We start from the raw sequence: 12,115 nt of genomic DNA, 5'->3' as shown, positions 1-12,115 counted from the left end.
ACTGGCTGAGAGATCAGATGGAAGGACCCGGGGAGGAAGAGGAAGGTGAATATTTAAGAGCTTGGCCGGGGTCTGAGCTGAGGTAAACAAACAGCTGCATCAGGATGACACCGCGGGACTTGACTAAGTAGTATGTATGTAGACTCTTCTGATCGGGGCAGTTTCTCTTCAGATGTGTATCTGATAGTTCAATTCAGTTCAATTCAGCATCTACAGCTCACTAAGCACTACAGCTCTCTCTCCCCAAACACTCCCTCCGAGTTCTTCCCTGCCCCTGCCCGTCTCTACAACAAGCAGAGCCTCAGCTTCTTGGCCTGCATAAGCATTCCCTTGGCGACAACGCCAGATCCATTCACTACAGTAGTATTCCCACTAATTCCACCATCACCAGCACCACAGCACCACAGCACCACAGCAGACCCCCTCAACACACAATGGACATCGACAGCTCCTCCGCCCCTCGCCCCGAACGCGCCGACTCCCCCCCCGTGCCCGCCGCCCCGAATACGAAGCCAGCTACACTCTAACCGGCCACACCCTCGCCGTCTCCGCCATCAAGTTCTCCCCCGACGGCAAATGGCTCGCCAGCAGCTGTACGCCCCCTCCCCCCCTCCTACCCCCCGCCACAGCAACTAACACCCCCCAACAGCCGCCGACAAGACACTCAAGATCTGGCACGCCAAAACCGGCAAATACGAACAAACCTTCCACGGGCACCTCGCCGGCATCTCCGACCTCGACTGGTCTCCGGACTCCCTCACCCTCGTCTCCGGCAGCGACGACAAGACCATCCGCCTCTGGGACGTGCAGGCCTGCAAATCCATCAAGCTCCTGCGCGGCCACCACAACGCAATCTACTCTGTGTCGTTCTCGCCGCGCGGCAACATTGTCGCGAGCGGGTCGTACGACGAGGCCGTGCGGCTGTGGGACATCCGCTCCGGGCGCTGCATGAAGACGCTGCCCGCGCACAGCGACCCCGTGAGCGGCGTGCACTTTAATCGCGATGGCACGCTGATTGTCAGCTGCTCGCACGATGGGCTGATACGCGTGTGGGATGTGAGCACGGGGCAGTGTTTGAGGACGATTGTGGAGGAGGATAATGCCCCGGTCATGGGGGTGAGGTTTAGCCCGAATGGGAAGTATTTGGTGGCGGGGACGCTGGATAGTTGTGTGAGGCTGTGGGATTATCATAGGGGCAAGTGTCTGAAGACGTATATGGGCCATAGGAATGAGAAGTATAGTATTACGCCGGCGTTTGTGGTGGGCGGTGGGGGGAGCTTTGTGTATGTTCCGTTCCCTTCCTTCTTGGCTTTGGCGGGTTGTGCTGACGGTGACGGGTAGGATCGCGGGCTCGGAGGACTCGGACGTGTATCTGTGGGATGTGCAGAGCAAGGACGTGGTGCAGATCCTAATCGGCCATGACGACGTCGTTCTCGGTGTTGCGGCCCATCCCACGGAGAATATTGTGGCCAGCTGCGGCCTGGACCGGACTATCAGGATATGGATTGACGAGAGCTGCTGAGCTAACTGGCCGACTGACTGGGTTAGCTGGCTATATGTGTGGGGCTTAATTGCAATTGGGGGTGTAATGGCTGGCGTAATAGGGCGGTGGGCGTTATGGGGGCATAATTGGAATTGATTCTTTGTTTAATATAGGGTTTATAGAATTAACTTTTTTTTTTCTTTTTCGTTTTCTTTCTGTACAGGTCTACAAATAAAAGTGGGGCTTTTAAGTTGATGGAGGTGGTTCTTTTGGTACTAAGTACTATATATGCAGTAAAGGTATCTCGATTAGTAGCCTATACCTACCGAAAAACAATTCCCCTCCTAAGTACTCAGGTCTGCAGGCAGAGCACTACTCTACTACAAACCCCAACCAATCAACTCCGAAGAACCTATTAACTCCAGCCAACCAAACAAACCGCATGTACCAATCCCCAACCCAACCGGCCAACTGTAGAAACGACCGGCACTAACCGTATCCGTACTAGCTCCTTCTCGTGAGTGATAGCTCATGACCGTCCAATATCTACCACTGCAAACAGCTTCTGTCATGGAACAAATTCTGTCCTCTTGTAAAAGACAAGTATGATTAGTCACTGTATATTAGTAACTCTCATCATCGAGGATGATGAGAGACATACTCAATCACAATACCATTATACACCGTTCATCGGATCAGATAGCGAGACTTCGGGCCCGTCCGGACAACCTTAGATTATTTCTTCGGGTTATTGGACAGACTGGATTATCAGGTAGCGGAAGTGATAATCATAATACTCAAAAATAGGTGGATAATCTACATGTCCGGATAACGTTAGCTCTCGGGATATCTGTGTTGTGTGGGAATAATTACCTCCAAAGGTGATTGTTTTCTTGGCGGATTATTGGGATAATCAGGAGTTCCGAATGTTGGATTATTCAATTGCACGAACAGCATAGATATTTACCAACCATCAATTCCGACAATTGGCACTTCGCCACTCCCAAAGCGGCATCCACAAGTGTAATTTTTGGGGTGGGGTCGCTTGCCAGCAGGCTGTGAAATACGTTGTAAGTATACCAAATACCTACACCTAGGAGATACATAGTTACATGTATGTATCATACTGTTCTTCCGGCTTGCGCGTTTCTCAATTTCGAAGTGTCAATTGTCAAAAACGTCACTTAGTAAATACGCTTTTTATTAGGAAGTTTTTTTTTTTTTTTTTGTCAACGGCTGGGAACGTATATTGTTATGAGCAATATTATTTCTATAGCGAGAGGCTGCGCATGGCCAGCTGTAGTTACTATTTGTCGGCCTTGGGCCATGATCTTCAGAAACAGAGAAAGTCTCACCTCCACCGTTGCGGTTTCAACCACTTTCGTGTTGTTATTGACCCCTAACCCTAGGGTTGTGATGGCAACCCAGATAACCCTAATTAACCCTAGCTAACCCTAGCTAACCCTAGGGTTACGTCGTGCGCGTTGTTGCGCTTTGTTTGTTCTCTCCATCGTGAAGTTCTCCACGGCGCGTGTGTACGTGTTGATCAATTGTGCAAGCTGGACACTCGGGACAGCTAATCGGGCATCGTGTCATCGCCAGTGTCGTGTTTACATCCATCTATCTCATCCACGTCCAGCTCTTCCTCTCCATCATCACCAACATTATACAGAAGCACAAGCACAACCCTAAAACAACCACCCCCAATCAAACCAAGCAACCAAACCCCAGCCCCCCCCTAACCCCCTCTCTCCCCCGCCCCGTCGCACAAGAAGCGCAAGCACTACTAGCACCAAGTCAAAAACAACAACACCACACCACAGCGACGCATCACCAATCACTCGCACCCCATCCACCACCACCACCACCAACCACCACGAGCACAACTAGTACATACAGCACAACCACCGCATGGCAAAACCCAGCATGAAGTCGCGGCGCGTAGCACGCAATACCTCCCAGCCGCCGAGCAGGAACCGTGGCGGCGGCGGCGGAGGCGGCCCACGACACCGCTCAGCGTCGCCGGGGCCTGTTGTTGCGGGAAAGACGCAGTTTAGGAGTGGGCAGCCGATACCGGTGCGGCAGGTGCGGCAGCAGGGGGGAGAGGAGGAGGAGGAGGAGGGGGAGGGGGAGGAGGCGCACGGGAGGCGGGGGCGCAATAGTCAGCAGCAGCGGCGGGGGGAAGAGGAGAAGGATATGGAGGAGTTGGTGATGGTGCGTAGGAGTGCTAGGTATGCTAAGCAGCAGCATCAGCAGCATCAGCAGCAAGTGCAACAGCAGCAGCAGCAGCAGCGCGGAAGACTGTGTAAGTGACTTTCTAATTAATTTGTGAGATGTCCTCTCATCCTGCCAGCCCAATGGATGGATGGATGGATAGATGGCGGGGTGTGTGCGTGCATGTAGTACGTGATTGAGCTTTGTGCCACCTCTCATGGTCATAGCTTCCGTCTTGAATGACTGCATTGCATTAAACCTCCTGCCATCTTCTGCACTACACGTTATACTACATGATGTATCCCCCTCCTCCTCCTCTCTTCCTAAAAGCACCCCACCCCCTTCGCTCCTGCACCTTGCCGCGTCATGTTTGCTACATATATATGATTCTCCGCCCCCCCGCATGTACCGTCTTCCTCCATCGCTCCTGAACAATGTCACAGTCTCCCGCAGCGGTCGAGGAGAGAATACACCGTATATACAGCTGGCTAACAAGCTCCTCATCAGCCCTCTCGCTTGTCCCCCAATGCAGCGGGTCCGACACTGAGGCGGAGAAGCAAGAGCAAGAGCCCGATTCACCACCACCAAACCCATCAAGATATGAGCCACCCCCCAACCTCCTCCCTCGCGACGATACCGTCTCATCCATCTCCGTCTCAGAGTTTTTCTCAACACCAGAACCAGATCTATCCAATACGCAGATAGAGATTGAGGAACTCGATGTGGGCCTCATGCTTGAGATGTTCCCGCACTTGGACGCGCACAGCAAGAAGATATTGGACCTGCTCATCCTGAAACCCCCTTCAAGAGACCTGAGACGGCTTCTCCTCGTTCCGGGCTCAAGCGCATCCAAGCGTCTCCGGACATACGAGCAGAACTTTGCTGCATCCAAGATGGCCTACGGAACTTCTGACTACATCTCTGTACGCCAAGTCGAGAGTGCTTTGGGCGGCGACGAGAGTTTCCGCCCGCTCCTCCATGCCTCTAATCTCTCCATTTTGGCGGACGTTGCATACACCAGCCAGGGGTCTGGCGAGAGCGCTTTCGAGAAGCTGAAGCAGATCGAGAGGGATTTCCCGGTGCAGTTTGGCGATGTTGTCCGTAACGTCAACTTCCAGGCTGCCTTGGACCTCAGGACACAGTACTTGGTTTTGGCGCTAGTGAACAACCAGGATATGGATGGCTTCAACCCTGATATGTGGCTGAAGCTCATATTTTTCGATGGTGACACGGCCGTCAAGCGCTGGACAGAGATGGAGGATGTCGACAACTGGGAAACACGAGTTCTTGAAAGGGCGATGAAGATTAGATCCGCCTTTGCCCAGAAACCGTATGATGACGACCCACTAGACGTTGCTATGCTGATGGACCTGTTCCCGTGGGACGACTTTGTCAAGAGGATCTCGAGCTACATCAAGATCCGCTTTTCCGAGCTTGAAAAGTCACGCGCCGGCAGGAGCGTCGAGGACTTGGTTGAGAACGCAAGGAACCCGCAGTTCGGGGATGATAGGGAAAGAGATTTTCTAGATGATCGTGAGATCCCAGAGACATTACCAGATGGTACACCCGTAAAACCCCGCTCAGCGCGTGTTTCGCAGAAGCTGCCCGAAGCTGAGCCCGAAGCAGTTGCTTCGACTGCGCCTGCAGTGGCCGCTGATTTTGAGAGGTTAGTTTAAGATTTGCATTCCTGCTTCCTGCACCCCTTCCTTGGCAATGCGTTTAATTTCACTCCATGCTAACAACCACCCCCCGCCCTCCCCTTAACAGCTTTGAATCGTATAAGCTCAGGAAAGAGCAGCAAGGCCGCGGAAGGCTGGAGTCGACATCGGTCGCTATCAACGCAGCACAGATGAGGGACCTGAAGAGACGTAAGACAATGCCCGCCCCGGAAACAGTGCCGTTTGTCAGAGGCACGCCGAGAGTGGCGACCTCGCTGGGCTCCAAGGATGCGGAGGTGATGACCATGGAACAAATGAAATTCTTAAAGTGCCTGAAAAACGCACCAGAGAAAACTGCTGGAGAAGCGGGGCCTTCCAAGCAGCCGGAAGCCGCCGGGGAGGTTGCGGCCTCTAAACAGGCAGAAGCACCCAAGCAAGCGGCGATTAAAGAGGTAGAAGCTTCCCAACCGGTGGAATCCGCTGAACCAATGGAAAATGCTCAGCCGCTGGATGATGAAGGCGATGTAAGCAATCCTGTACGGTGGATGACCGCTATCAAGAAGGGAAAGGAAATGAAGAATAAGGAAAATGATAAGTCAGTGGCCTCGACTCTTCCTCCTCCACAGCAATCTCGTCTCATGAAGCGAAAGCGGTTCATCGACCCCCAAGAAGGCGCAACCCGCGTCTCCCAGATCGACGACGGCAGCCACGGAGCGCCCGCGAAGCGACAGCAGCTCCAAAAGGGCAAAGAAAGAGAGGTCATTCCCGAAGAGGTGGAAGAAAGCAGGCCCGCATTTGAAACCGAGGACCAGGAGGAACAGGATGAGGATGCAGACATGTACCAGGTGGACTCGAGGAAAGAGGACGAAGAGAGGACGAAGAGGAGCAGGAAGGGGCTGCCAGACATCGGTCCTTCGAGCGCTGCCGCTGATAAAGCGCCCGCTGCCTCCGCCGCTCCAAGAACATCAACCTCCTCCGCAAAGGCCGCAGAGCTGCAGAACGGTGCCAAGCCGCGTAAGATCGCGCCAATGAAGGGTTCCAGGAATTCCAAGGGCTCAAGAGCTTCCGGGGGCACGGAGGCATCCAGGAAATTGTCGGGTGCAGGTGAGAAGTCGGATGTGGACGAGCATAACAGCGAGGACGAGGAGTATGATGACGAGGAGGAAGCGGAGGATGAAGTGGAAGAGATCGACGATGAAGATGAGTCCGTCAACAACGAGGAGAGGCGTGCGGCGCTCAACCAGAGGGTTGAGAGAATAATCAAGAAGGATCTTGCGAGGCAATCGAAGCCAGCGCGCCTGATTAGGAAAAGACAGCCTTGGGGACGGAAACAGACGGCACTCTTGATTCGGATAATTGGGGAAAGGGGTTGTAAATGGGCGGAGATCAGAGATGTAAGTCGCCAGTGGGATAGGTGGGGTGAGAGTTTTTGTGGACGATGGGACCACTGACCTGTGTGTGCTGTAGATGAACGTTGCTGAATTCAGCGGCCGGTCGAATGTCCAGCTTAAAGATAAGGCGAGAAATATTAAATACGACTACCTCAAGTAAATCACCCCTCTTCTCCCCGCACCATCTACACCACGGCCTCATTACTAACAGCGTCACAACTAATCAGAGCAAGACAGCAACTGCCTCCCAACTTTGAAGACGTCACCATCAGCAGGACCCAGGTGCAGACACTGCAGCACATGGGCATCAATTGCGACGACTACATCTGAGCGGGTTTCTTAATTAGTTAGTTAGTTGTATTATGCTGCTATAATTCCTGGCGTTAATTTGTTTTCCCTATTCTTTTCCTAGGCGTTTGTAACTTTTGTACCTTCACGATCACGTTTACTTTGTTGTCTCTATATCAAACTATTGGATCAAGTTTTTAGTGTGTAGTAGGGCCTTTTGGGGGTTGGGATATGGTATGCAAAACCTTTTTTTCTTTCTCTTTGCTTTATTTCGCTTTTTTCTTCTTTTTCTTCTTTTTTATGAGTTATTTATTTTTTCTCATATCTTTATGCGGCGGCCAGGCCTTTTAGTTGTGGTTTCCTCCTATTTTTTCTTTTCTTTTGTTTTTCCGTAATTGGTTTCTCAATTAATAGAAACCATGGAGAAAATATGCGGTGGCCGCTTATCTTACGGAGAGAAAGAAAGAAAGAAAGAAAGAAGGGAGAATTCGAGATGGCGCGTTAATACTTTCTCACGTAGAGGGGCAGAACCTCTCTTGCGTCTTTGTTTTTTGTCAATTTCAATTGCCCTTCCCGCTCGTCTTGTCGGGCTGTACCATTTATCACTACCCCTACTACCGCTATTATTATTATTATTACGTACTCTTTGATCATCTGTATTCCCCCTTACTACTACTTATTTCTCCGTAGCGGCAGCGTTGATTGTTGTTGATATTGGTTACTGCAAGGTATGTAGATACACTTTGGCTAATAAACACTAAAAATTGTAACATGACATCAGCACCGTTGGTGAAGGGGTATCATAGTTGCCTTCCATTACACTATGACAGCAACTGGGAAGGGTTCGAGTCCCTTACGGCGCATTCTTTTTTTTTCTTCCATATTTCTTTTCTCCCTATTTACTGGTTGATATTTGTTCGGTTGGATTCTTCTATTGACACAAGTTCGCATATATGGTTCCGTCATGAGGTATCACTCGGTATGGTTTCGGACCGAAATGGTCGTTGTTTTTTTTGTTTTTTTGTTTTTTTTGTTTAATGAAATGGTCGTTGGGGACGGTAGTGGATAGAACTAAGACCATGGACAGGTAATATGTGCAGCACTAATAGGTAGAGGAAAAACTATGATCTAAAAACAAAGAACCTTCCGCTAAAACTTCTAAGGCCCGTGTTATGTATATATGTAGTGACTGTGAAGTTTACTAGTATTTTAGTGTGTTGTGAAGATGGTGATCTATGACTAAGAACTATAGTGAGTACGAAATATGTTTTTCTTCTATATATATGTACTCAAATAAGAAGTACATATCCGTAGCAATCGATCTATCTTTTATACAGCTCGTCATGTAAATACAACCAGTTGGGAACACCGGACCACCCCATTTAATTTTCCACGATCAGCTCTTCCCCCATTCATAAAGGTTCTTCTGGGCCCTTGGGTCCTTCGGGCTCGAACTCTTGGTGACACGAGAAGAATGAGCCGGTACTTTCTGGGCTGCCTGGTTCCTGGTCGTCTTTCTTTTCCGGCTGCAGGGCACTGTCAGGATCAGGATCGGGGAAAGCCTTGTCTAGACCCTGCAGAGGCAGCAACGGGGGCGTGTTTCCCTGCTTTTGTTTCATTAGCGTTTGCCGAGCCGTAATGTTGTCGTTCGAAAACTCAATAATAGAAGTGCAGGCAGTTTTGATCTCAGTTATCTCATCTTTTCTACAAGTCAAATAAATTGATCTCAGTCATGCCTGTGAATATATAAAGAACCAAACAAAGCGAGTATGATCATTAAAACACCCAAATGAACAAGCAACGCAAGCCGAAAATCAGGTATTGAGTCCTCTTCAAGACCACAACGCCAAAAAGAAAAGGAACAAAAAAACGGAAATACAAATAGCATGCATCGTAAGTGTCAAGAGGAAAGAAAAAAGACGTAGAAAATTCAGTTGGGATGGAAGTAACGACTCCTCACCGCCTGACTGAGATTGGACATCCTGCTTGCCATGCCGCCAGCTTGCATAGTGCTTAAATACGCTTCCTCCATTGCCGATTGTGTAACGCTCGCGTCTAGGGACAATTAGTAAAAAAAATAGGACTACCAAATGATTGGCGTACGTACCAGAGAGATCACTAAAACTGCTTCCCATACTAGGAGAATTTGGTCCAGTGGATAAACCTGTGCTATCTACCGGCAATCGTCTAGGACTTCCCATGGGTGCTAGAGGCTGCTGTATTCTTGACCTTCTAGCTCTAACTGTACCCTGAAACTCCGACGACGGGTCAACACCAGTTCGAGAGCTGGGCCTAACGGATTCCTTCCCCTTTATTGTACCAGCCCCAGAGGTTCGTCGCCTTAGTGTCACGGTGCCTGTCATTTGGTCATCAGTGCCTGCAGCGGGCTTTTCGCCAGGTGAAAATGGCAAAAATGCCGGTTCTTCATCGCCATCATCCTCATCAGAGCTCTCACGGGAGCCCTTTTTATTGAGAAACGACGGAAGCCTCCGAAAGAGTCGGTTTCCACCATCGTCATCATCATCAGACGATGCTGATGCTGTAGAAGACTCCGTATAATCTTCGGATGCAGATGACGGGTGTTCTGGGGAACGACTGGGTGATGGATCAGGAGGAACATGATTTGAGAACCGGTGACTAATTGACGGAGGCTGTGCACTGCCACGAGTAGTCGTAGACGAGCCGGTTCGTGACATTGGCTGTGCAGAAGCTACGGAAACGTTAGGACTCTGCTATCTACATGTATTCATATTGGCTAGAATCCTTACGTCTATTCGTATTGGTCGGAGTTGCTGGAAGGGCAGGTGTGAGTCGGGGAGTAACAACCGGAATAGAGCGCACTGAAAGAGATGAGTGAGTTCTGGGCTCTATAGACAAGGCTCCCTATCAACGGCCATTTTGAGATAACTCCGATGGCTATTGAGAAGTGGTATAAACTTACCTGTACCAGCTGTACCAGTTCTAGCCATCGGGGCTCCTCCCATCACAGCCGGAGATTGCGGTCGCGAATATGGGGAGCTACTAGCAATATTGGCAATATTGGTATTCAGAGCAGATGTCCCTGCCCTTCTCATTTGAGCTTGAATCTGCGAGAGCTCCCGTTCATAAAGCCATGCTGCCTGCTGAAGTAGGAATTCTCGAGATACTTGAAGGTCTGTTGCTCTGTTACAACATTAGTACGCCCCATTCCGCTCCAATCTGGATTACTAGTGAGCTCACAGTTCATTCCCTGGACTGTCATATTAGCCATAGATAAATTCCAAGAACTTGAGAGAGGGGAAACGTACAATCAATATCCATGCTACGACCAGCTCTCGAAAGAACCTTCCACAAGTACCTCTCTTTTGCATCATTCCAATCAACCTATTTCAACAATCAGTACGTTTGTACCATAATTCTCGGCGTACATGACATATTGATACCCACCTGTGGCGGATCCACGAACCCATTCCTTTCGAATGGAAGGCGTATGTAAACGACATATCTCTCCTCGGCCGGTGGCTGAGAGATTACTGGAACTTGACCACGCCTGCTACCCTCTCTATCATTTCTGAGCGAGTTGGTACGCTGAGTTGGAGGAGCCATATTCACCGGAGAAGAAGCTAGAGCTCCATTCAAAGGCACTCCACCACCAGCTCCCCCACCAGCCCCGCCTCCACTTCCCCCTCCTCCAGCTCCAGCTCCTCCGGGTCCTCCAGCCCCGCCAGCACCACCTCCAACTCCTCCAGATCCCCTAGAAGAAGTCTGACGGGGCCCAAGGTGTCCAATCATTCCTGCTGCAGCCTGCGTGGTGTTCTTGATGATATTCGGAAGTGGTACCACAGGCATGGGGCTTTGTGATCGCGTATAAAACAAGCTTTACGTCACGGTAGACGGAAGATGGGCTTTCCAACCAACTGTGCCAATGTACGAGGCCCGGGAAATAGAGCCCGATATTCTTTGGTGCGACGTGAAAGCTCGCTAAATGATTCTGTTATCTATTGATAGACAAGCACGAACAGCATTGTGAGTTGAAACGCGACAGCTAGAGGCACGTGGAGGATAAATTGACTTACTAATCTTGGCAGCTTTGTACCCAAACCCTACCCTGCCACACTGTTCAGAGTATTAATCAGATTACATATACGCACATATGATTCACTATATGTAGGTCATGTAACCCCGCGCTTTAGTTCTAAGAGCTTAGTCTAGTTCTGGGGCAACTATGTACCTATGCGTATGCCTGTATTCATAGAATCTCTCCGGTCACAATAAATCACTCGTAGTCGCGCATAGAGCGAATCGACTCAGGTTCGCCCTTAACACAATTTTCCTCTGCAATACATCATATAGGACATGCACGTGTACTCACAGTCTCGTTCCAAGTCACACTTTATGGAGTCAAATCAAAATAGGTCTAGGTACGAGACTACATAGGGTACTTATATAGTAAGTGTAGCTAGTGCGTGGTATACATAAGTACATGAACGTATAGCACCGCTCTTTCGCCAAATTCGACTCCCGTGCCAAATATACCTGACCCATCAAAAATAACTGCTAGAATCCTATACAGTTTCCGGGCGAATAACGGAGAAGGCCAAGAAAGAGAAGGCTATAAGAAGCACAGAATATAAATATGCATGTACAGCGCCATGTCGTAAATGATCGTACGGCGTGGGGTCGCAACGCCGCAACGCCTGACTGCAATGTCTGACCACAAATTTTTTCCACAACCACCGATGGCGCCCAGAGACAGTGTACCTACCCCGTGCTCTTACAACTATTAAGTTTGTAAAGGTATACACCACAACCCTTATAACTCAGCGGTTGGAGGAGTGTGGGGTAGATGTTCTGGAGGACTAGCTTGCCTATTCCCCTGACTTAAATCGCATTGAACATGTTTGAGTACATCTCAAGAAGCTTTACCATCAACACTACCCCCATTTGGGATATGATACTAGATCACCTTAAGTATTGAAGCCCCTCGTGGAGGAAGGTCTAATTCATTGCTGGGAACTGTTACATGATGATTTATTCTCTAGAGATTTGGTAGCTAGTTGAGAGCATGCCTAGGAGAATAGAGCTGTTATAAAGGCAAGGGG

The 12,115-nt window shown here is 49.8% G+C and overlaps 3 protein-coding genes across 3 annotated transcripts; 2 read left to right on the top strand and 1 right to left on the bottom strand.

Moving 5' to 3' along the window:
• Nucleotides 1–17: 17 nt before the first annotated feature.
• On the top strand, nucleotides 18–1,522 carry LAJ45_03131 (uncharacterized protein; the record flags this gene model as incomplete). The annotated part of the gene is made up of 6 exons (XM_046112720.1): nucleotides 18–82; nucleotides 132–134; nucleotides 198–360; nucleotides 416–593; nucleotides 650–1,283; nucleotides 1,342–1,522. The coding sequence occupies 6 exons, from the start codon at nucleotides 18–20 to the stop codon at nucleotides 1,520–1,522; spliced, it is 1,224 nt and encodes a 407-aa protein (XP_045974209.1).
• A 1,887-nt stretch (nucleotides 1,523–3,409) lies between these two features.
• LAJ45_03130 (uncharacterized protein) lies at nucleotides 3,410–7,076 on the top strand (the record flags this gene model as incomplete). The annotated part of the gene is made up of 5 exons (XM_046112719.1): nucleotides 3,410–3,788; nucleotides 4,205–5,363; nucleotides 5,465–6,749; nucleotides 6,823–6,902; nucleotides 6,974–7,076. 5 exons carry the CDS (start codon nucleotides 3,410–3,412, stop codon nucleotides 7,074–7,076), a joined length of 3,006 nt encoding a protein of 1,001 aa, XP_045974208.1.
• Nucleotides 7,077–8,446: 1,370 nt separating this feature from the next.
• On the bottom strand, nucleotides 8,447–10,862 carry LAJ45_03129 (uncharacterized protein; the record flags this gene model as incomplete). Its single annotated transcript, XM_046112718.1, has 8 exons — nucleotides 8,447–8,641; nucleotides 8,995–9,089; nucleotides 9,142–9,744; nucleotides 9,803–9,901; nucleotides 9,976–10,196; nucleotides 10,254–10,263; nucleotides 10,322–10,397; nucleotides 10,461–10,862. 8 exons carry the CDS (start codon nucleotides 10,860–10,862, stop codon nucleotides 8,447–8,449), a joined length of 1,701 nt encoding a protein of 566 aa, XP_045974207.1.
• Nucleotides 10,863–12,115: the final 1,253 nt, after the last annotated feature.

The sequence above is a fragment of the Morchella importuna genome (assembly GCF_003444635.1).
Source record: "Morchella importuna strain M04M26 chromosome Unknown Morimp01GS006, whole genome shotgun sequence".
NCBI lineage: Eukaryota > Fungi > Ascomycota > Pezizomycetes > Pezizales > Morchellaceae > Morchella > Morchella importuna.
Note: the sequence above shows the minus strand (reverse complement) of the source record. Positions and strands in the feature narration are given on the sequence as shown.